The sequence below is a fragment of the Asterias amurensis genome, chromosome 9 (assembly GCF_032118995.1).
Source record: "Asterias amurensis chromosome 9, ASM3211899v1".
NCBI classification, from domain to species: domain Eukaryota; kingdom Metazoa; phylum Echinodermata; class Asteroidea; order Forcipulatida; family Asteriidae; genus Asterias; species Asterias amurensis.
This window is the reverse complement of record NC_092656.1, coordinates 22,950,958-22,976,352: the sequence shown is the minus strand read 5'-3', so window position 1 is coordinate 22,976,352 and position 25,395 is coordinate 22,950,958. Positions and strand designations below refer to the sequence as shown.

Below are 25,395 nucleotides of genomic sequence, written 5' to 3'. Positions count from 1 at the left end.
GAGTGATTTTTTACTCTGTCCTGGAGTGAAACTCATTTAAAGGAGTGAAATAACCACGACTCTTTACGAGGAGCCATATAAAGGACAGCTCGAAAAGTAAAGAGTGGTGTTTTTTACTCTATTACATTTAGAAAGACAGTACACTGTACAAATAAATACAAACTGATTTGCATATTGATTTGCTTATTTTCAGTTTATAATCGACTGTTAGTTAGCTAGAGTGTCGACCTTCAAAGTACGAGTAGTCTGCGTAAAATACCTTCACTTAAACGTCATCCATTAATTATTATCCTCTCTTGTTAAAATTGTAAGAATTCATGAATTAATTTATTGTTTTACTGTTTGCCAGACCTCACCATAATACAAATCATTATGTATAATCATACAATACCATATTCAAATAAAAATGTTTTCCAAATATTTACCCCATTTGTAAGCCAATTATGCCTGAAACACACACGAAAAATTAATTGCATAAACATTGTATTATACGAACATGATGATAGACAATATTGTACACAGAATAAATATTATAGCTTGTTGGAAAAAGGTAAAATAAAATTCAGCGAGTACACCCTTATTACTTATGTAATGTTTCCCCCCATGAAAGGTACTGGACACGTTTGGTAATTTTCAAAGACCAGTATTCTCACTTGGTGTATCCAAACATAATTGAATATAAAGAATATAATTTGGTTTTACCCTTAATTCGATGTGTATTTTAAGCAATGTATAAAAGAAGTCAGTACTATCTCGAGTTATAAGAAGAAAAAAATCATCAAGCAAATCACTCGGGTAGGATTCGAACCGACAACCTTTACTGAGTAGACATCGTTGTAAGGGCGAAAACAAGATTATTGTTAAACCTCGGTAACAAACTGTTAAATTTGATTGGTCGAGAGCCAATCACGTGATATAACACAAAGACGCATGTCACATGGCTCGGGGTCAGGCGGGTAACATGAAAAGTGATGTACACCGGTGTACATATCACCTTGATCGTTCCCACCGCTTGTCGATTTCCAGTGCTGTGTACGAAACACCCGCGGGTTCGAGGGAACAGTGAAGAATTGTTTTTCGTGTGCTTAATAAACTATGCATACTCCGTCGTATGTTTGAAGATAACACCAGAACTTCGAGAAAAGAAATAACAATGTTATCAAGGTATAACAAAACAATTGTTGCACGCTGTGACTGGTGTCCAGTGGTTTTGTATACCCTCGGTGGCAAACGGCACCCTCAGCTTCGCATCGGGTGCCATTTCTCCCCTCGGGTGTACAAAACGCCATGGATCCCGTCACAGCGTGCAACAATTGTATATACTGTACTGAATACTGTTCGTTCAGCATATGGTACGATGTTACATCAAATATTGCATAATAAAACGTTATAACAGATGTGTTTTCAGGAGACAAAGTTGAAAGAACTCTTCTCGGCACCATTTAACCGAGCAATTAACCGAGTCATCAACCAAGGGGATAGAAAGGAAACCTTGTTTCTGGATGCCTTTCCCATTATTCCCTGTTCCTCTTTTTGCTTTCACTTGATAGGTTTTGGTTTGTGTTTGTTTATACATCTGATGAAGGTCCAGTTTGAATCGAAAGCTAATGCCATCTATTGCCTATATTTGGAAATACTTAAGATCATACACTTTTTTGTTTTACAACGATAACTTTCATATAAATTTCAGCACGGCGAATTTGTAAAAAGGGCTTATTACAAAACGAAGGAAGGGGGACGCATGGCAGATTGAAACAGATTAAACACAAACTATGAAATAAATCATATTATTTTAAAGCTTGATGGATTATTATCTTGAACAAGTGTAAAAACCAGAACAAAATTACCAAGTAACGTCTTGAAGGAAGACTACGGTGGTCTACCCTCGGCCAGTAACATCCCTAACAAGAAACTGAATTCTTATTTTGCATGGCTGCTATTAATCCGTTTTGAATGATTTATTTATATTTCAATCCTTTGCTCGCCGTCTCTCTACCCGTATATTTCATTGTAAGGGTATTAAACATTTATTGCCAAGTCCACCATTTTGCAGTCTCCCTATATTGTATAAATTATGCTAACTTTAGATACTCCTTTAACAGATGTATAATTGCAAACTGTTATTGTTTTGCTTACCCTTCCACCCTTACACCGTTGAATCCTTACACGGACTGGAACACTCGGCCCAAGGAATCTCGAGCTTTCTCTGACGGACAAACTCGGGGGTCGAGCGGTTGAGACAGTGTGCTCTGGGATACGGGGTCGTGGGTGAGAATCCCACTCAAGTAGTACAACCTGTGTGACTGCTTCCCACAGAATTTCGAAAGCACTAGATATATCTCACACATCGGTATAGAAACCAAATTCATACCAACACAATATAAAAGTGGTTAGCTTAAACCACCAGAGGGAAATTATCTTGGTACTATTTTAAAGACACTGGACACTATTAAATTGGTAATACTGTCAAAGACCAGGTTTATAATTTGAGGTCTTGAAATCAAGCATCTGAAAGAAACTTCGTGTACAAGGGTGTATTTTCCTGTCATAGTTTTCTCGCAACTCCGACGACAAATCAAGCTCAAGGTTTGTTATTTTATGCATATGTTGAGATACAGCAAGTGAGAAGACTGGTGTTTGACAATTACCAATAGTGTCCACTGGCTTTAAGTGGAAATCAAGTGCTGCTAACAGAAAATAAAAATGGTCTTGATAAAAACAGTTTGATGTAATGAATATGTTTTGCAACTTATCTTTAATCAAACTGGTTGCAAACTTTAAACGTATCGTTGAGAATAGCATTTAATATATTTCACAATATATATGTTATACAAAATGGAAGCCCGTGATAATGAAAACCAAATCACCAAAAACAATCTAAAGAAATTACAATAACGCTTTAAGCAAGGAGTTTGTTTTAAAACGTTTGAGTAAGCAGGTACTAGTTTACTTTAAATACACCAAGGCAAACCGCACATTTGCTTTACACAGTGAGGTTCCATGAAAACACCATAATTTTAAGCATTTTTCTTTTGTTCCAAAAATGATCCAACTCCTTTCTTCCTAATTTGCGTCCTTTGTTGTTTCCTTTTGTTGAATTCTTTATATCCTGGTTAATGTTTTAGAGTAGCTATTTTTATAATTAAAATAATATGTACAACTTACGCTTCAACTGCATGCTCTGTGCAAGTATACTGCACTCACGACTCTTGTCTGATCGCAGTCGTGAGAGCAGACGCAGAGCAGCAGTCTTAGCAAGAGGGCCGTTTCGCTATCACTGCGACAGACATGTTAACGACTTGTCGACAAGTCTAGCTTCAACGCTGTAAACTATAAAATGATATTAATTAATTAATTGATGAAAATAACAATGACCTTTTTGGATTGTGTATAAAAATTTAAGAATAACTGCAATGTGAAAAAACCTTTAAACCCTAAAGTTTTGTTAAACTTCCTACCACACTATAGTGTCCAGAGATGTCTCTGGACACTGGTACTTTATCGTCTCGAACCACAAAAAAAGTACCAGACTATTTTTCCTTCCAGCAGTTTGGCTTGGATTTGTTTATGAATGGAAGAAAAACTAAGAGAAAGATGGCTGTTCATGGTGTACAAATTTTAAATAATTGACAGATAAAGGGAAGAATTCCTTTGGCAATATTAGTCGACTGTATTTTAGCTGTGTGTGGTGTACAATAAGCCAATTGCGATATCGGTTTGAATGATGTCTGGTACAGTGACTTGCTTAATAGTCACAGGATTGCGATTTAATTTGAATTCCTCAGATTTATTGCGTTTGGCAGTTCACCGTCTCATGTGAAACAACGCAAAGCTGCCATAGCAACTTTATCATGGTCGGTACATTGTTGCTAATCAAGTCATTGTATCAGACATTTTTCTTTTTAAATCTACCTCGCAATGGTTTATTGCTTCGAATGCACCGAACACTATTGGTAATTGTCAGAGACCAGTGTTCCCACTTTGTGTATCTCATCAAAATAATGCATACATCTGGAAGTTGCCAGAAAAATACGAAACAAAATCACCCTTGTACAAGCTGTGATAGATGCCTATATCAATAAAAGGCTGCAGACATAAAACCTTCTAATATTTTGAATGCGAAATCACCCCTTTCTCAACGTAACTTCAGAGGGAGTCGTTTCAAACCATGTTTTGTGATATCAACAACTCTCCATTGCTCGTTACCAAGTATGTCAATTGCTTTTGGAGTAAGTACCAATAGTGTCAAGTGCCTTTACAATAGATGAATGCACATCTTACCCTGTTTTACAGAACTCCACCATACATCACAACCACTTTACAATTAAATTTCTTGCCTTTTAAGAACTTCCGTAAAGAAACTAATGAAAAAAAACTTTTTGTAGACCTTTATCACAGTGTGGCTATCTAGATGTTACTCAATTCCAACTTTTTGTAACCAAACTGAAGCTGGACGAAATAATAGTCTAGTGCCATGTCAGGCGCAATGAATATTAGCATTCATATACTGTAATAGAAACAGGGAACATGTACATTTTTGGAATTACACAGTCGTTACCCGAGCAACCTCATCCCATTCATCATGACCATCGTTATTATTGGGTCCATCCTGGTCATCGTTGTCCTTGTTTTGTAGAATCAGGGTGTAGGAGTCTGATCTACCAAATGTATGGCGAGAATAGTGATTGTTCATGACCCCGTTGCGCCGTTTCCTTGTCTGGCGACGAGTGCTGTACCGGGAGTTACGCTTCCCAACCTTCTTGAATTTGCGGACCTCCGAGAACTTCTTCACCCACATACGCGTAACGAAGATCCCCACGAGTCCGAACCATACGATTATCACGCCCAGAATAACCAAACTATCCAGTTTTGCGGGGCATCCATTCAACACAACATCATCGTACATAAAATCCAGTGTGTCGTATACTGGAGGGTTTTGGCAGAAAAGTCTCGATTGTATGATTTCATCCGCCCATATGGGAGGTTCTGTGAGAGTACGTAAGCTTTGTATCCATTCAAGACGACAGTCGCACCACCAAGAGTTACCGCGAATGTCTAAGAGTTGAAGATCATAGAGATCCACGAACAGCTCGACATCAAGCGTCTCCAGGAAGTTGTCATTTAGTAAGATGACACGGAGACCTGTGTCGTCGAAAGCGCCCTTTGGCACACTGCGTATTGAATTCATACCGAGGTCTAAGGTATCCAGATAGCGTTGACCTGCTATGTTCGGTACTGTCGTGAGTTTATTCCCGGCAAGCATGAGCCTGGATAACATTGTAGATTGACTGAACCCATCGTCCTGGATCTTCGATATCAAGTTATAGTTGAGATTTAAATCTGCCAAGGATGGAAGCTGCCCCTGTGTAATGGCATGGATGTTCTTGAGTCCGTTGTTCGCAACATTCAGACGGACGAGATGCTCGGTCTTCCCAAAGAGCCCAAGCGGAAGACTCTGCAGATGATTGTTTTCCAGTTTTAAAACCTCAAGATAAGTGGTTTTCAGGAAGGTTTCCTCGTGAAGGCTCTCTAACCAGTTGTCATTAATTGCGAAGTAGGCCAGATTCCAAAGATCATGAAGGCCCTCACTGTCAACAAATGAAATCTGGTTCATACCGATGTCCAATTTTTGCAGAAAGGAAAGTTGGCGAAAGGTTCCCCGCTCTATGGATTCAATGTGGTTGCTTCTGAGAATAAGAACCTGCAGAGGTAGTGGAGTGTCTTGAGAGTTATTGAACCATGTCCAGATTTCTGTAGTCAAACTCAGTTGATTGTCTGAAAGATCGAGATGATGCATGGGACTAAAAAACCAGCCCACTGGGTCCTCTGTTAGTGCATTGCTCGTCATAGTAAATTCAGCAAGAGATGTCAAGCCTTTGAAAGGGGTTCCATTAACGTGGATGTTATTGTTGTCCAGATACAGTTGTTCTAACGAACCCATCCCCTTGAAAGCCTCGTCATCCAAATTCCACAAACTGTTCTGTACCAAGGAAAGTACTCGAAGATTAGGCAAATCGCCGAGTGCAGCTGGAATCCCCACTAGGTGATTTCCACTTAGATCCAAGCGCTCCAGTTCCTGAAGACCGAGGAAGCTGCCATTTTCGATGCTCTGCAGTCCGTTGAAAGCGAGGGACAATTCAACGAGGCCGGGTAAGCTATCGAAGGCTGTCCTGCCGATCGTGGCGATGGAGTTTCGCTCGAAGACGAAAACTGTAGCCCAGGAAAAGGAGTCATCACTGTCGCTCTCCGGGATGCCAATGATGCCCTGATTCGTACAGTTAATTAGAAACATTCCAAGGTTACATTTGCAGAACAGTGGACAGACTGGCCTGCATGTAGCAAGTCTACTGAAAGCTGTCAGAGCCACAAGGGTGAAAAAAGTCCCGAAAAGGGGACACGATATGTGGCCAGTCCATTTCGTGACCATCTTGTAATTTTGATGAGTTGTGCTAAAACACAGCACGGTGGGATTCAAGTGACTAAACTTGATACATCATTGGACATACAGTACTCTATACGATGAAACAACAATAAGTGACGTCGTATTGCGTTGCAAATATATATTGTATTTAAAGCAGATAAAGCAGATGCATGTATTGCTTTCAGGTGGGTCAAAACAGTAAACTGGAGTTCATTTCTAGGTGAGTTTCTAGATAAATCGTTGTCATGAAATGTTACCTGATTATGATATTCAAGTGTGTAATGAGCTAACACGTCCCGCGAAGATCAACGTACGTTTATAATGAACTTTCCAGGCGGATGGAGGTGTGCAGACTCTTCAGGCAGATCCAAGTCAAACTGACCCCCTTTCCCAAGGTCAATCCAACCGAGAGAGTGCACCCGATCGCGTTCCTTTCTCCCTCGACTCAAGCGCCCACCTCCAGCAGACACCGTGATCATTAACAGTTTCGCACCGTGTCTGTCGAAGCCCTCGTCCCAAGAGAGGCCGGGGTGCCAACCCGCTAAGCACAACCGGTCGTCACGCTCCGCCTTTCCCCCTGAGCACTACTGTGACGTTCATCGCTCACACCGACCGTTAAATTCTACAAACTGACAATCCTACCAAATTTCATTCCTCTCTCTAGCTCTGCAAACCCACACAGTTAATAATTCTGCAACTCCTCTGTACACAAAAGTGGTTATATTTTGTACTGGTGTAGTTCAACCGCAACTGCGACGCTTCACTGCTTATCCATTTAAAGCTTGCAACCAACTGGAAATACCGTCGCATTTTGTTCGATTTTTATTATCGAAATTTCTGTTTGTGTATAGTTTATGACAAATAAAAGTGTTTATGTTTGAAGGACATACGTCATAATGCACCAGTCACGCTATGCACTTTCCTGTATCGGAATTTTCGGGAGTGTTTTTCCAGGGCATAACAAACTTGATGTTATTCTTTTGGATATGTTAAAGGTAATGTGAGATCAAATCGACTGAGAAATTGGAGTAAAAAACATGGGTATATAATATTAATACCAAATTATTTCGTTAAAAAGAACATACAATGATCAAGCGAGTGTAGCAGTGGTACACATACAAATAGCATGGTAGTTTTTATCCTATATGGATATATCGACAAAATTTGTCATTCAAGGTCTCGTCATCGAGTATTATTTACCAAAGTGTGTTCGGAAACAAAAGGCCAGAGTGTAGTCATTAATAGATTCGTACTAAATGGATCAATACGATTTACGATTCTGGAAAACAATGGCAGTATTTTGCACACCGTGTTGATGAGTTAACTCCAGTAGGTGTGATTTACTTGTGTCGTCTGCTGAGGCTGATGGGGCTATAATACGCTGCCAGGCAGTCCGTACATACATGCATCGCCAAGGTGTAACGGTGCCACATGAACACCCATCACCGACCGTAGGACTGACCGAACAGTAATTAGTGCTTTAATGAAGACATTCAGGCTCTTGCAACGAATACTTAACTAGTTCTGCATGAAATCTTTATTGACGGTGACATTTCTGTGACGAATCAGGAATCCGTAATTGAGTATATTATTTTTTACGTCTACGTCCGGCAAAAAGAAAGCAATATTATTGTCTATGATTTTAAAATATTTGTGTTATTTGTTTTTGTACACACACCCTTACTAGTGTGTATTATGCCTGGACCTCGTATTGTATTTTTTTGCAACAGCTCCTATTGGTTTCGCACACGTTTTCCAACTGTGGACCTTTCCTGGACCGTGGACCTTAAGGTCCTCTTTTGCTATATGTCCCCGGTTTGAATGTGTATATTATACCTTCATGTATACGTAAGTGATGTATATTTAGTTGGGCCCTTCTACGCTAAACAATGAACTTTAACATACATTGCTGCTAATAATACATGAAATGCGACCACGATAACTATGAGAGAGGAATAATTAATCACTTGATTAAATCTTCATGAGGTGTCTGCATTGAATATTAATTACGCTGGCATCAGTCATGGAGCATGTCTAATTAACTCTTAACTATACATTAATTTGTAAGCAATTCCTTTTAATCCACATTCTACTATAACTTTGTTTCTACCTTAAAGGTGCTGGACTCTATTGATTATTACAAAAACAAACAGGTATTAAAAACAAACTTTGTAACAAGCAACATCTCAACATATGAATACAATAAAAAAACTGTGAAAATTTGAGCCCAATTGGTCGTCGAAGTTGTAAGGTAATTATGAAATAAAAAACACCCTTGTCACACAAAGTTGTGTGTTTTCAGATGCTTGATTTCGAGACCGCAAAATCCAATTCCAAGGTCTCGAAATCAAATTCGTGGAATATTACTTCTTTCTTGAAAACTACGTTACTTCAGAGGGAGCCGTTTCTCACATTGTGTTTTACTATCAACAGCTCCCCATTACTCGTTACCAAGTATAAGGCTTTATGCTAACAATTATTTTGAGTAATTACCAATTATTGTGTCCACTGCCTTTTAGCAAGATTTTCAATGGGCGCTTCGTCTTAAAGGAAGTGGGGAAATCTATCTGGTATAACTCAAAAAGTGAATGACATTAAAATTCTACTTGGTATATGAAACACTGCATTGAGAAACAATTCCCTTCAAAGGAGTGTGGTGGGGCTTAAGAGAGAGAGAGAGAGCGAAGGGGAGAGGGAGGGGAGGGGGGAGGGGGAGGGGAGGGGGTGGGAGAGATTCAAAAACATGTCAATAGGAGAAACGTTTTTGCATGAAATGTTTTCACATTGTATTCAAAGAACGAATTTCTCTTCCTGTTTCTCACACATCTTACAAACGCTACCACTTTTTATTTATTTAAATTTTCACGGGTTAGTTTTATTCTACATTATTATTTTCGATTACATAGAATTAAGACAATCAAATTGTGCCAAAAACTTTCAAAAAAAAAATACTAAAATGCTGAAATGCTGACGTATCGGAGTAGATCGTGTAGGCCTAGGGAAATAACTTTTCTTCTAAACCAACCCCAAAACAAGTAAACAAAAAACAAACAAAGACAAAACAACCTTTAATACAGCTGTGTATTTTAACGATGATGACTCGGTCTTTTTTAGTTTGTTTTTTAAAATATTACAATCCTACTTCGATATGCGTTGTGCATTTAACAGCCCGGATAGTCTGGCATATTAAATGTTTTTTTACGATTGTATAACAATGAGCTTTTAAAAGCATATTTAGTGCCGCGGGATTGTGTATTAATTATACCAAAACGAACGCAACTAGTGCATGCAAAGTCATACTACGTTTAAATCATCACCATGTAAAACGTGCCGTCGAATGGAGGCGCTGTTTATGATATGGTTGCAAATCTAAGGAGCTCATTTTGGTGTGGTTTTGTCCGGAATATCCACACCATCTCAAGTATGGTCATAAGCTGCCTGACTGTGCACCATACAAAAGAAACTTCCGTTATTATTACAGTGCAATATGCTTAATTAAAATAAAACATCTTAAAAATACCTTAAAAGAAAGTTTAATTTTTGAACTTTTATTCTCTGCTCAAATTGATGTAGGGGGTCCAAGGGACTCTCCCTCCAAGTAAAAAAAAACCTACACCGATGCAATTTTTCAAGCGTCCGAGCATATTTAAAAATGTCCCCACTCTTTTTGGTAAATTCAAATTTTTAGGTTCTATTTCATCCAAAACGGAAGTCTACAGCCCAAAGGTCACACATTGGTAAATGTTGCTAATACACGGTATTTCTACACAAATGAGGCAGACACTCTCTTTTCCCCTTTGTGAGGGGGGTGCACTAAAACCGCTGAGGAGAGTTGAGAAATTGTATTTTATTATTTATTATTCATGGTTCAAAATCTTGCTCTGTGGTTGACGGCTGTTTTAGCGTATATGTCGACGTGTTGTCACAGGGACAACCCAAACTATATTTTGGTGCCACTTCAGTGCACTGATATAGGTAGTTTTGTTTTAGTTTTAGGAGGCTGTGGTCTTTGAAATTTTTTTCAAAATAGTTTGAAATGTCTTTGGTTTAAAATTAAAATGCTATGCGACCTTTTATAATGGGGCTCAATTCCGAGTACTTTTTCTTGAAATAACACCAACTGTTTCTGTTTCAAGTTTCAAGCACTTGCTACAGCGCCCTCAATTGTTGTCGAAACACTTTTTTTGTTACGTAGTCTATAATGCGATTAAGGAATAGTATTCATATTTAATTTAACTGACAACCAAATATCGAAATTTCATCAAACTAAGTTGTATGGAAATTGCAAAAAATGTGTACAACACTCAATCTGCGATTAGGGCCCTCTTATTTGCCGCTATTTTCAACTTTGGGCTTCATATCCAATCAGGGACTACAATTTTCCACTTGTTTAGAGACACCCGGTTTGAATGTAAGCCTGCAACTGCGACCTCCTTTTGTTCCTCTTTAGTTTATACTCTATTTTATTTTCAAACAGCTCCGATTCTTTGTGTACACGTTTTCCAACTGTGGACCTTTCCCGAACCGTGGACCCTAATGTCCTCTTTTGTTATAGGTTCCCGGTTTGAATGTGTACTCACACTCACCCCTTATATGTAAAAGTTGAGCGAAAATTTCACGCTCTTGTCCGAGGGATGGCGTCTCTCGTCTTGGAGTCAATCTCAGTGTTACTCTTTTTGAGTTAAATTGGAAGGAACTTCACTCTAAATCGAGTTGTCCGCCATATAGCTCTTTGCAGGAGTGGTCTGATGGACAAAAGGTGAATGTTTAATGACTACCATTTTTGTTATCTAACTACGTTGTTAATTTCTTTGTCCAGCCATACGTGAACCCCGATGTTTCCCCGTGTAGGAGTCGTGGGCCAACTATGATAACTCCTCGATTTGAATGTCACTAATACACACAGACATCAATAACTTATAGCGAGAAACATAGCACATCAGTAGTGTCATTTTGTATTTATTTGCAATGTTAACGCAATCGTATAAGCTTACGAATAATATACAGGAAAGACAAAAATGTCAAAATTACTTTGTTTCTTTGGCAACACTTTTTAAAATAAAGTATTAATATATACACAACTATTAATAATATGATTATGTAAAACATAGTGCATGTGCAGAGCTGCTGACGTCACGCGGTACCAATTTCACGAAGCACAGCTGCAGATATAGGAATGGACTGGTCCCCTGTCCATATCCGCAAGGTGTTGGCTTTAGTATACACATGTACAGTGTACATCGAATTTCACTGCGAATTTCCAAAACCATGAAGGCCATGTGAGATGATGCAAGTTAAAAGGTGATTATGTGCGTATAGGCTCACCAGCAGACCTCTGGCGTATGAGCCTCGAAGTGTGACGTCAGATGTTCAGGCATACACAGAAACCGCTTACCATTAACAATAATTTCACAGTGAATTTTAGGGAAAGTCAACATCCTCTATTTCTCTTTAGGCGAAAAAACGTTTTTCTTGATTTGCAAGTTTGATTTCAGCCTCGGAGTACGAAGCATGAATTGTGTTAAAAATTGTTCTCTGTAGGCGTAAATAGGATAACATGCTACGCTGGGAATTGTTTCTTTTTTCTGCACCTTTGTATGTGTATTGGCAAGAAATATCATATATCCCCGATGCAAATTTTAAGTTTGCTTAAATATTTTTGATGATTTAAACTGTGTTCACGTAGCGCCCTCTACCGATGACAAATACAACAAAACTGGGTCACCAATCAAGACTATCCAATGTAGCGTGAGCATCTGACGTTACACCTCGAGGCTCGTGAGTAACGCCAGAGAGTGGCCTGTAGAATATGTCAATCCCAGTCCGTCTTCACCTTTCACATAGATCCATTATGCAGACGACCGCAAGTGCAGCTGCCAATCGTCACCTCGGACCAATCAAAACACAGATATAGAATGCTTGACGTCACTGATTCTGAAAGGCAAGTACCTGCAGGGGACCAGTCTAATCCAAATGGCACGAGCAAGATTATTGTGATGATGACGTCAAGAGAACTATAGGTCAACAAAAGCCAATAGGCCTGTTAATCTGACTATAGGGAATCTACCCTAATTTTGATAGTTTTACCCCGTGGCAAAACTCTTTTCCCAAATAAGGATAACTATCGAAAAAAATAACCAATCTGGAGTAGAGGCCTACATTGAGTGACACGAAGATTCCATGTCCATCATTGGTAAACACGGAAGCAAAATCAATGCTTTTGCCCCCGTCAGGAAGTAAGCTTTATTCCTTTACCAAACAAGGGAAAAAGATGAGTTGGTGTTATGACCAAAGCTTTATGACTTCGAAACTTGCCTCGAAAAGTCCACAGCGACATTCAATATTACGTTTTTAAAGGCGGTATTTTTAATGTAAAATTCAAAACATAGCCGCTATTAATAATGATGCGGCTGAGAGCTGAAAGCGTATTGGTCTTGAGCTGCTTACGCAATGAAAGTAGCTTAGCACAACATATTTTGGCTGCCATATGAGGTTCAGTCAAACTTCAATGTCACTGGAGTATAATTTTTGACTGTATCCTGCTCATTCCAGCTACGCAGAAAATTGTTGAGCAGTTCTTCTTCTGGAGCCGCTGTTTATGGAGTTGGGACCAGGGTGGGTTTCAAAGAAGAGATAAGACTATGTCTTATCTAAGGACTAGCCTTTTGTAATAACCCCTAAGTCCCACGACTAGACCTAAGTTAGGACTATCGTTGTGAAACAGACCCCTCGAGTTAGGACGAGTTACTAGCTTAGGACTAGCTGTACGTTTTTGATATCTCTTAGGACTAGTCCTAACTCTTTGTGAAATTGACCCCAGGTCTCTTTATCGTGTTCATTTTAAATAGAAGAATCGACCGTGGCTAAAAGACACTCTTTCAAAATGTCCACTGATGTTGAAATATTAATAGTCCAAACATCTTATAAAAGGCACTGGACACTGTTGGTATATTACTTAAAATAATTGTGAGCATAGCAACCTACCTGGTAACGAGCATTAGCGAGCTGTTGATAGGTTTAAAACCATGTGAGAAACCGCTCCCTCTGAAGTAACATAGTTTTGAGAAAGAAGTAATTTCCAACTAAAGTATTTGAGTTGAATTCGAGACCTCGGCTGGGGTCTCGAATTCAAGCATCTGAAAGCAAACAACTTGTGCGACAACGTTTTTTCTTCTTCCAATATTCTCTCGCAACTTCGACGACCAATTGCATTTAAATGCTCGCAGATTTGTTATTGTATGCATGTGTAGATACACCAAGTGAAAAGACTTTGACAATTACCCAAGGTGTCCAGTGCCTTTTGAAATGTAATGAAGTTGTCAATTATGTTACATATTTTTGTGAATATTTGTTAATTTCAAGGTTTTGACAAACACGTTGACTATACAGTTGTCTCGTCGTCTTCCAGACTCTCTGTTTCCGAGTCCAGTGCTTTAAAGCGCACATTGGAATGACCAGTTGTACAGGTTGATCCCGCGTTGGTGTCGTTCGGATTCCTGAAGAGAAGAAAACGCTGTCTTGGTTTCCTCGTTCGGAACCTTCTCCGTGCTCGGTGAAAAACTGCCGCCCAGAATATCACAACAACGGCGGCCAACACGGCCAACCATGCCGCTATCAGGTTGCATACACTCTGTCTATTCGGGCGACTCGTGCAGTCGGGCAATCGCCAGTTATAATACATCACTTGATCTAGGAATTTGGTGTCTTTCCAACCCGTGGGCCAAGCGCACAGAATGTGCCTTGAAATCAAGTGCGAGTATTTTGGATCATCCATCGTCCACTGAAGCCCACACTCGTCACAAACCCATGGGTTACCTTTCACTTTGACGACTTTAAGGTCAGGAATTTCATTAAATGTAGATTCGTATACTTTTTCTATTTCATTGCGAGCGAAATCAAGGTGGACAATTCTAGTATCGCGGAACGCATGCGGTCCGATTCTAGATATGAAATTGTCAGATACATCCAGCGTTTCTAAAGATTCCAAACCTTCTAAATTTGGCAGTTTTGTCAAAGAGTTTTCAGAAAGATCCAGTATTTGTAGATTAAAAAACCCAGTCAGGCCATCAGCGGGGAATTCCGTGAGTGAGTTCCTCCCGAGATACAAGTGCCTGAGGTAGGGTGACTTGTGAACCGCGTGCATGAATTCAGCGTTCGATAACCCATTATTTGTAAAATCGATTGTTTGTATCTGAGTAAGATTCGTAAAAAACCCAAGGGGTATCTCCGTTATCTCACAGTTTGGGAATTCAATGTTCATCAAGTTGGTCATGTTGAGGAGCAGGGTTGGTGGTAACGTACTCAGCGGGTTATTGCCGAGCTTTAACGCATCCAACGAAACCAGGTCTTCGACAAGATCCAGTTGGAACTCTCGAATGAAGTTAAAGGTCATGTCCAGATAAATCAAGCTGGTCATTCCCTGGTAACACGAACTGGAGAGAATATCAATGACGTTGTGTGAGAGGTCTAGCGTCAGCAGTCTGGTTGGTTCTGATGGCTCGAACCAGCTCCGTGCGCTAAACTGACTGAGGGTCTCCGAGTCATTGACGAACGTACCGATGTTATTGTTCGACACGTAGAAGTGTTCTAATCTGTTACAGCCCCGCAATGATCCAATCGGCATCTCGTCCAGAAAGTTGCTCTCAAGAGACAGGATGCGAAGTAAGTCCATTCCAATAAATGCATCCCCGCTGATTAGGTGTATCTCGTTCCAGCCAAGGGAGAGATTCTGCAGCTTGGTCAGATTCACGAAGCTCATCGGACTCAAGAACGATATGCGATTGTGTGTTAGATCCAACTCTCGAAGCGCCCGGAGTTTGGACAGCGCCCCCACGGGAACTACAGTCATGTTGTTCCCCTTCAGACTCAACTTCACCAGCTTGCCTTGGTTTTCAAAAGCATCACCACTAATGGAGAAAACGTGGTTATCCGAAAGATCCAACAGGCGAAGTTGACGAAACCTCCGAATGCTTTGCCCTGTCAGGGGTTGTAGCATGTTTCCATGTAGGTAAAGAGCACGGGTGTTGTTGCGTACGGACAAGTATGGGATGTCCGGAAGTCCGAGGTTCGCGCATGTCACCGACTGGGAGAAATCGTTACACGTGCAGTCTTCTAGACAGTACTGGAATTCGGAGAGAGCGTTTGATATTCGGGGTACGTACGCCCCGACGGTACCTGGGATTTGCCCCCGAAAGCCAGTGGTGGTGACAAGAACAAACATGGTGCTGATCCACCAACGTTGTGAAGCCATTTTTGACCACTCCTTCCTTGCCAGGGGCAACTTTCCTATATGAAAACAATGCTTGGGATTTCAGTCACTTTTTAGGAATAGTGGGTCCTGCCATAGTCCGCCAGCAAACATTTTCCAACGAATTTGATCTGGTCAGACGCACCACAAACCACACAAGTACATACCTAGAAACAGTTTGGAATGATTGTTTAACAAAACAACATCAGTAGAGGGTGTTTTGTTTGTGGTTCTATGCTTCAACATTGGCTTCACATTTTTTCCTGAAATTCGCAAAAGTTCTTCTTGTATTTTCCCCGCAGCTCGGTGTCGTTGCACACTTTTAAGAATTTATGTGAAGCATCCGTGTGTCTTATCCCCACGTTTCCTTCAATATGCAGTCCAAGTCTGGGATACAGAGCACGGAATAGAATGCCGACACAAGAAGCGGCACACGGTATATGAGCGATCAGGCAGTGAGCTGTTTACGAGAAACAACTCACGTCGGATTTACTTTAGCACTCTCAATGAGACGTGATCCAATGACAGCAGCTCTTTCCTTTATACGAAGCCGACTCTCCAGCAACGTGTCTCACCCGGGGGGAAAGGCCAAACTGGACGGCAGGCAAATCACGTCGACACACGCTGCTCGGGGTGCATGTAGGACACGTGCATGGTTGGGCCGACTTGTAAGGAATGAACATTACCCCTGAGAGAGAAAACAAATAAAACATCACTGTTTAGTAGGCTTACAAATATGACAAGGGAACGAGCTGTAAAGGAGAGGGGTACTTCAGAGACGTTATTACTATTGATGTGACACTAATCGAAGTTGCAAAGATGTTTGTTTGTTTGATGTGTTCTGTGACCGAATTTGGACAGACGATTCTGTTTCAGAACGAAAAAACAACCTTTCCACACTGTGCCATGGACAATGCACACACAGGCGTGTACATGGACGTCAGATAACGACGCCAGATGAACGAGTCCATTTTGACATATCTACAGTTCAAATTAAACTTATCTTGCAAACCGCCTTTCAACATTTTTAGAAGTCTAGTGCTACAAGTTCTCAGAAAAGTTGCTGCGAAGTTATTTTGTGTGTTGTTTGATAAAGATTGTATGGACCTTGTCACACGTAGCAACTTTAGTATGCAATTAGAAGGCAACCAACTGCAGTTCAGCACATGAGTATTTTGTCAACCCATGTCTTACGATCCCTTGGATACTGTCGGTTTAAAAATACTTATTTTTGTTTGTTAAATGCTAGTAAAAGCTTTTGCTTATATAATTACAATTTGGCTGTTGCATTGGTGCCAGGTTAGAATTATAAGTACAGTACTATTAACATGGATATTTTGAAGCTTTTTTTCTTTAAATCAACCAAAATATAATATACACTTCCGACCAATGTGCTATATACGCTTCTCATGCTCCAAGTTTCACGGACAACATTGCCGCAACCGTAGAACACTAAAATCCTTCCGCGCACCGGTGAAGTAAGTGCGCCTTTGCTGTTTAAAAATTGGAAAAGGAAAGACAAACGCAATGTAGTTTTCATGAGTTATTTTATTTGTGCTACTTTTCAAGAAAATATTCTTCGTTTTTATTTATAATGTATTTTGTTTACATTTGTCAACAAGTAAACACCTCGCGTAGAAATATAATCATGAGCAAACGGTCCACCAAGGCAATTTGGTTGTTTTATAATTTGGTGTAACTAACACATGTAAAACGAATGTAATTAGCTTGTGACTCCTTCGTATTTCGCTGTCAAAATTTACGGACATTTTCCCAATTTTGCAAAATTTAGTCAAGCCATGGATTCAAGTGGACGCCTAAAATGGTATAGACCAAATGTAAACTGTTTGAAGCTGGAACTGGACGAGTAAAAATGCTGAATTTTGGAAGTGAAAATGCTGCACCATGTCGCCCTTTCGTCCTTGTGCCGTCCGCCAACGGCCGTGCAAAGGCACGGCGGTGGCTTGCACTTCTTCGAGACGGCGAGGCCGTGCAACTGCGAGCAAAGACTCTGGATGTTGGTTGACCTTGACGGCGAATTTTGTGCTGGAACTTCCCACAAATTTTGTGCAACAAGAGAGACAGTTTTGACTTCTAGCAGAATGAGGAATATTGTCACCCTGGGTGAACTATTGTGTCGAGTTCAAGACAAGGTCAAGCCTGACCAGGAGGGGGTGAGTCAATGAGTCAAAAAACGGTTCTTTTTAGAACCACCAGTACTCAGTCAGTATTTCTAGTAGGGAATACAACTCTCATCAATTTTTAGAGATATTGCTTTAAAGTTTATTACTGCAAATCTAATGTAAGAGAAAAAGGGTGAGGGTACAACTTGTGTTAATGTGTACACAGAGTCACAAGCAAATTCCTCTAAAACTGTAGTTTTCTTTTACTCTCAAGTTTCTGTGCTGGTAGTAAAATGAACTAATTAAGCAAAAATATGAACAAATGCTATGAAATTCTTGTTTAGCAACAAATTGTAAAATTAAAGCAATGCATACTGCAAATAAAGAAGAACATTTTTAAAACAGATAAACTATAAAAATGAATGATAAAGAATGACATGTTTTTAAAAGGGTATATTATTGTAAAAAGAAAATAAATGTGTTGTTTTATATTGTGTTGATCTTTTAATTCACCTATTACATTAACGTAGGGCCTATGATATTGTGCACAATTTTGCGGAGCCACATGCTTAAAACATGTAAGAATAACTTTAGCTGTGTTATCATTATAAAATACATGTTCATTGTAATTAACTCAAACAAAATGTGTAGCCAAATATAGCCTAAATTGGAACGTGGTGTCCCTATCTCAGCTATTGTTGAACTCGCACTGCACACACCTGTTCACTCACGAACTGAAAGCTTTCTGCAAGAGCAACCACTTCGCTCGGAACTGAAATAGTATTACAATTTTCAAAGGAGATGATGAAGAGAGGAAAACTACATTGATCTTCATGCACCTAATTGGATTATAGGGACTATTGAATTGCATAACTTTGAAAGACTGTGTGATACAGCTGACCTTATAGCATTTGAACTTGTTTATACACAATGCGATGCGATGCAAAGGCAAAACCAATCACCAACATTACAGACCCAAACAATCCACCAAACGACCAATTAAATCATGCACACTATACTTTTAATGCAATTAAATGAAGTTTTACAAACTAAAAAATTTAGTCTTTTTGAAAGTAAGAATATATAGGAGAAAATAAATTGGGTGCTTAGCCTAAAATAGTCTTTAGTTTTAAACTCAAGTTCCAAGAGAGTGAATGATTGACGTAATGGATGAACAAAGCCTCCTCGAGAGGGATTGATTATTTATTGATAAAATAGTGAATAGGCATACACAAATTATTTTGAAATAAACCAACAAAATATGAAAAAAAATGTTTAAAAAGTATATAGTTATTAAGGTTTTTTGTAGGCTTACAGTTGTTAGTCTATTTACTAATACCATTTCTCTTTTCACACCAGTATATTTTTTTCTTCAAATTCTGACATTTCAAAGTCTTGCTTTGAAGGTCTTCCCCCCTCTTTTGATGCCCTTACTCATGTCCATGTTGCCTTTTTTTGTGGATTAATAAAAAACTCTTCATCTTTCTTGGATCTGAGATCATGAATGCACAGTATTCTCTTGCTGTGGTCTCTATCATGTCTCATTTACACTCACCAAAGGTAATCATTCTTCGGTGTGATTAGGTATTCACCTGTTTGCAATCATGAAGTTTTCTATGTTTTAGTACCTAATGTTGAAGTAGATAGATGAAGTATTGTTTGCAACATTTGCATAAGGTGGTCGGCCATTGTTGTCTTAAGGGCATGGAAGGATCTTCAGATTCAATGTGAGAACTCAGCTGGAGTTAGTTCTTAATCAACATAACATTATTCATGTGTTGATTCTTACTTTTGAGATTTCTTCAAGTAGTATTTGCCAACATCTATCCTCTTATTTGAAGAAACTTTGGTGGTCTACCATAGATGTCTTGAGGTCATCAAGAATCGGCTGTTATTTTCTTTCTCTTATCTCTTTGTCTTAACCATCAAAACAATCTTCTTGTGGTGATTCTTACTTTTGATATTTCTTCAGGTAGTAATTACCACAATCTGTCATCTCTTGTTTGAAGAAACTTTGGTGGTCTACCATTGATGTCTTGAGGTCATAAAGAATCGGCTGTTATTTTCATTCTCTTAGCTTTTTGTCTTAATCAACACAACAATCTTCTTTTGTTGATTCATATTTTGAGATTTCTTCAGGTTGTATTTGCCACCATCTATTCTCTTATTTGAAGAAATTTTGGTGGTCTACCATAGATGTCTTGAGGTCAAGAAGACCCAGCTGGCCCTTCTCTCTCTGTTCTTTGTCTTAATCAACATTTCTTCTTGTGTTGATTCTTACATTGGAATTTTTTATGTAGTATTTGCCACCAAGTCTCTTGTTGAAGAATGCCGGTAGCCCCCTCCCCTTATATCTTACAAAGTCCCAATCCTATGGATTTAGATATTCTAAAAAGGTGAGTAAACACTTGAATCTGGTTCAAATAAAGAGTAATTTTCTATCTTAAACACTATATATCCTGCTTTGTTGCATCTGCGTGGGGTTATAATTTTAGGGAAGGTAATTATGGAACAAGTTTAATTAAGTTTTTACAAGTAACAAAAAAATTGTTTGTGATTGTTAATAGGAGCAATCACATTCGATTGTTTTTATTACTCTGTAATACTTTTTAGGGTTATTCTTTTCAACTGGGAAATTCTTACCCACAGTCCCCCTTCAAAGACTTCTTCTTATTTCCTCATCTCAGATAATCTCTTTTTCTATGACCCTTAATCACGTCTTCTGAGACACACTCCCCATCCCAGGACAAAAGGTAAGTGTCTTGTATGGGTATGTTTACAGTGTCCGAAATATTGATAACTTCTTATGTCTTTAGTGTTTAATATTTGTGTAATCTCCATGTTATTATTTTAGTTCATCGTATCATTTTCACTGTAAGGTGCTTTTGATCATTTTTGTACGGAAAATGCGAGGTATAAATGTCATGATTATTATTAAGTGGTTTGTACATTCGTAAGCATAAACTGGGCAAGTATAGTCTTTGGTGCAAACTACTACGCCCTATTTTTGTATTTATTTATTCGTATACAAAGTTGTTGTCTTGAACATTCCAGTCTCATCCTACGTGTTAATTCTTGTACTTATGTGAGACGATTTCTGTGGGATGTCTTCACTCCTTGGTATTCCTAACTTCTTATACAATTTCTCTTCTCTATATCCCTTGAATTGAATCTATTTTCTAAAATGCAGTTTCATGACAATATTTGTTGTCAGAATTAAACAGCTCAAGGTAAGTTTCTGTACATTCATGGTTACCGAAGTAAGTGTCAGAAATATTTACAAATTGTTAGGTCATACTCTGGTAATTTCTTAGGTGTGTTCTGTGTATAAGTTTAGTGATGGTTAATCTTTTTGTAAGTAGTTCATAGGGTACAAGTATATCAGTAAGCATGGTAAATGAGTAAATGTAGTCTAAGGTGTAAATTATTGGTGTTGTTTTTTGTATGTCCTCTGACCCTTTCCTCCTTTCTCATCACATATGTATTTTGTCCTTGACCTATTGATGAGCAATAGTTACGAGACAATTTCTTTGTGATGACATCTCATCTTGAAAATCCTTTCTTTTGTATTATCTTTAAAAAAAAATCTCCTCTCTATCTGTTGACCCTGTATCTCTTTGTCTAAGATGCAGTCCCGCATCACCATTTGTCGTTATCAGGGAAATCGATTTAAGGTAAGTTTGTGTACATGTATGGGTATTCATGAGTGTCTCCCACTCTTGTAGATATATTGTATTTTATACATTAAGTTAAATTATTGTTTTTGTAAGTACATGTAGTTAACAAACGGGTATATCAATAAGCGTAATAATTGAATAAGTGTAGTCTATGGTGAAAATTATATGTTTATTTGTTAATATATTTATTGTTTTATTTGTTGTTTTACTTAGAAATATCTTCTTTCATCCATGTCTCTTGTCCCCAATGGTCGATGTGAGAAACAACGAATGACAGTTTCTTTGTGCTGTCATCTCACTATATCCTCAACTAAATATCCAACATCTATTTTCATAATTCCCCTTTTGATGTCAACGAAAGGTTCTACTCTCTTTGACTCCTACCATCCCTAACTTCCCTGACTCAGGTCCCCATTGGTATAGAAATAAGTACCTGCCTCACAAAGGTAAGTGTGTGCACCTGTCAGTTGTCATGGGTAACGGTAACAATTATGACAGTGTTATTCACCCTGGTGATACTGTGTGGGTACATTGTGAATGAAATGTAGTAATATTGTGTCTATGATGTAAACGTAAGTTATATGAAGAACTATGTAGGCTCTACACTGTGAAGATTTGTTTTCTACTTATACTCTATCTGGTAATTTTTTTCACCCCAAGGTATCAGTGACACTCCTTTAACTTCATAAAAAGATTCTTTTGGGCTGTCTTAAAGCACAAAACCTCCTGTGCTTGAAAAACCCATCTTGATGGATAAGAATTAAGAAAGAAAATAGATGGTGCACAATCTATTTTCACTCTCAATTTATATTCATTTTCTCTCCCTTTTCTTCCATTCACTTCCGAATCCTAGGCCTTGTCATTAATAAGGTGAGTGTTTTCGAATATTGGAATACAGGATACCGTAAACATTGGATGGTAGGCTTTAGAAAAGACAACGGAGGATAAAGTAATCATTTTTTGACACATGCCCGTGTCAACAAAGATAAAGATGGTTGGATAAAACAATATTTTGAACTTGAGCCAGGGATATACATGGAAACGGCAACGGCAAAGGACGTGATAAACTCTACCAGGACCATTACTTTGGAAGAGACCTGCATTGCACTTTTTCCTTTCAAAAGTTAAAAAGAATCATACACTATATTGTATGTATAACTAAATAAGATAGCAAGTAAATAACTAGTTGATTAATAGTTAGGTAATACATAAATGAGGAGTGAATTAAATAACGAGTGTATTAATGGATGTGAGATGGATGCATAGGTTGCAAATTATAAAATGGAACTTGAGTTAAATAATTTGCATAAATACTGAAATAAAATCTAGATAAATAAAAAAATGTCCACCAAACATAAAACTCAAAAACAAACATTCATTCAAGTTACAACAGCAAATGCATCGCATTGCTAATGCGCAGCTTTGGACAATATGAATCCTTGCATATTCAAAGATGCAAAATTAGACGCGGTTATCATGTCTCAATGATGTACTCTAAACATTACTCCGACCGCAATGTCAGAAATCTTCACGCTATGACACTACGCCCAAAAAGATATCTCCAGCATCGGTGTCAAATTGGCCACGCCCGTGTATGGGTTGTTCGTCTTACCAACCAAGAAATCATCAATGCGCATATGTACCACGCTCGTCAAAGACAGCCAACAACCGAAGTGGACGCAACATTCGACCACGCCCTTACAAGTTAACCAAAGAATCATCAATGTGAATGTGTCATTCGACCACGCCCATAAAGGTTAACCAACGGATCGTCAATGTGAATTATGTCATTTACCACACGAAGTGATCGTGTGGATGCATCTTTAACCACACCCTGGAGAGAAAGGATGACCAATAAACATTATTGTGACTTTACCAAGTGCTTATCCGACTTTTTAGTTAAGGTAAAACAAGCGAAACAAAAGTAATGTTACTTGTGTGTCAAAACTAGAGCAGACACATACTGTTCGTGTACACCTTTTTTTACTCTGGTATTTAGTTTGTGTTTCATAAACTAGTATGCAGTTTTGAAATACTGTTGTGCTTCAACTTCTTGGTCACAACTTTGAAGAAGTGAATATTGTGTTATTGTTGCACAGGCCTATAGAGAACATTATGTGTAATGTTTACAACTCTTCAGAGACATTGAGCCATCACAATCGCTATGTCTGTTAGATCCACAGACCGTAACGTCGAGGGCACACTTGTCACATGGAAACAGCCTGGATTTTCAAAGGAGAAAACATTTGTATGTATACAAATAATGAACAACTTAGGAAATAAAAAGGAACGTTTTGAACAATGAGGACAGCATAACCATCGTTCCGCTACGAAACTTATATCCAATCACAACACATCATACAACACCCAAAACCACATACACGAAAAGACCCATTAACAATACAAATTGTTTATCATTCTGTTTAAATAAATTGATAACTAAATTATGTATGGAGTGAAGGATGGGAATGTGAATGTGGCATTGTAATCAATAAAAGAGTAAAGTTATTCATTGTTGTATAATCAAATAAATAAAATTAATACTTTAAGCTTATAAATAGTTCTTAAAAAGTATAATTTGTACCCTAGATTGATTAGAATAATATTTTAACTGGGTTACAATGGTCTCTGTGGTGTCGAAACATGGGCTAAGTTAGAGATCTTTAAAAGCGTCTTTGCTTTTCAGTCTACAGCCTGAGGAGAAGATGAGAAGGGATGGCGTATGTGGTATCTTTCGTCGTCTTCCACCTCATAGGGCCCCTGTTCAAATCCCACTGGGGGAACTATGTGGGTTGTATAGTGCCCTACATGACTGCATTGGTTTTCCGTGGATTCATTCTCTGGAGTTTGCTACATCTAAAACTGAAACTTCCTTCCTTGTCTTCTTTCCATGGGGTTCTTGGCTATACAGAGATTAAGTTCATTTTTATGAGAGTTTTTTTGTTTGTTTAAGAAACTAAAAGTCTGAGGAACTGATGTAGATTGCTTCAAGTGTTTCTTGTCTAACTAAACAGTTTACATTGCGTCGTGTCTATTTATATAAATATCATTTTATGCAATAGGAAAAAGCAAAATAGGCAATAGGCATATCAATGTCTAATCAGTTTCAAATAATAATTTACTTTTTAGAAATATTTATCAACGTAAAAATAGGGAGTAATGTGAAGTGTGAATGTTTGGTTGATTGGTGGGTATTCGCTAATTCAGATAAATTGTTTACTATTAACTATTTTAAATCAATACTAAGATCACTCAGTCAAACATAATTTCATATAAACACAACTCATCGTCAACACGTGTGCCAAGCGAATGTTACAGGGTGAAGGAACAATGAAGAGCTGGCAATAACTTTATGTCTTATGGACCAGTTCGTCAAATCGATGGAACTATTCAATGGATTTAAACTTCAAGAAAATCATCAAGATTCGCAAATGGACAACTTGCAATTTGCTTCATATTCAAGACAATGATACACAACTCAATGGAATGGATATCTGACTTGAAACATTTCACCGGAATAAAGGGCTTACTGTCTACTGTAAGCACATAAAACCACCAAGTCATCGTTGAGAAAGGAGTAGCAAATCATGACTCAAGTAAACCAATAACAATATTGATTTGAAAAAGAAAAAAATTATGTTAAATTGTGTATTTTTTATAGTTTGTTTAAGTATTTTAAGGAAAAGTTATTTCCCAACAAGAAACAGGTGAATCACATTTTGGACATTATGGAAGTGAGGAATGTCTTACACCAAGACTTGTACTATTTATAATGAAGTAAAAACAGCAAGCAAATCTGCAAAGGAGAAGCTGGAAGTGACATACACCGTGGACACCACTGCAGTGAACAGTTTTCTATGGATATGAATTGCAGCAGAAATGCCAGTTGTAATGACAATGTCAAGGACAATACTTTTTTAATTGCAT

General features: G+C 38.4%; 1 protein-coding gene across 1 annotated transcript in view; it reads right to left on the bottom strand.

Moving 5' to 3' along the window:
- Positions 1-216: 216 nt before the first annotated feature.
- Positions 217-25,395, bottom strand: part of LOC139942368 (uncharacterized) — a 70,515-nt gene continuing 45,336 nt past the window's right edge. The window contains exons 2-3 of the mRNA XM_071939227.1: positions 13,804-16,356; positions 217-6,491 (exon numbers count right to left, since the gene is read on the bottom strand). Of these exons, the coding sequence (XP_071795328.1) occupies positions 4,544-6,491; positions 13,804-15,671 (3,816 nt within the window). The 5' untranslated portion in view covers positions 15,672-16,356 and the 3' untranslated portion in view covers positions 217-4,543. The remainder of the gene's footprint in view (positions 6,492-13,803; positions 16,357-25,395) is intronic.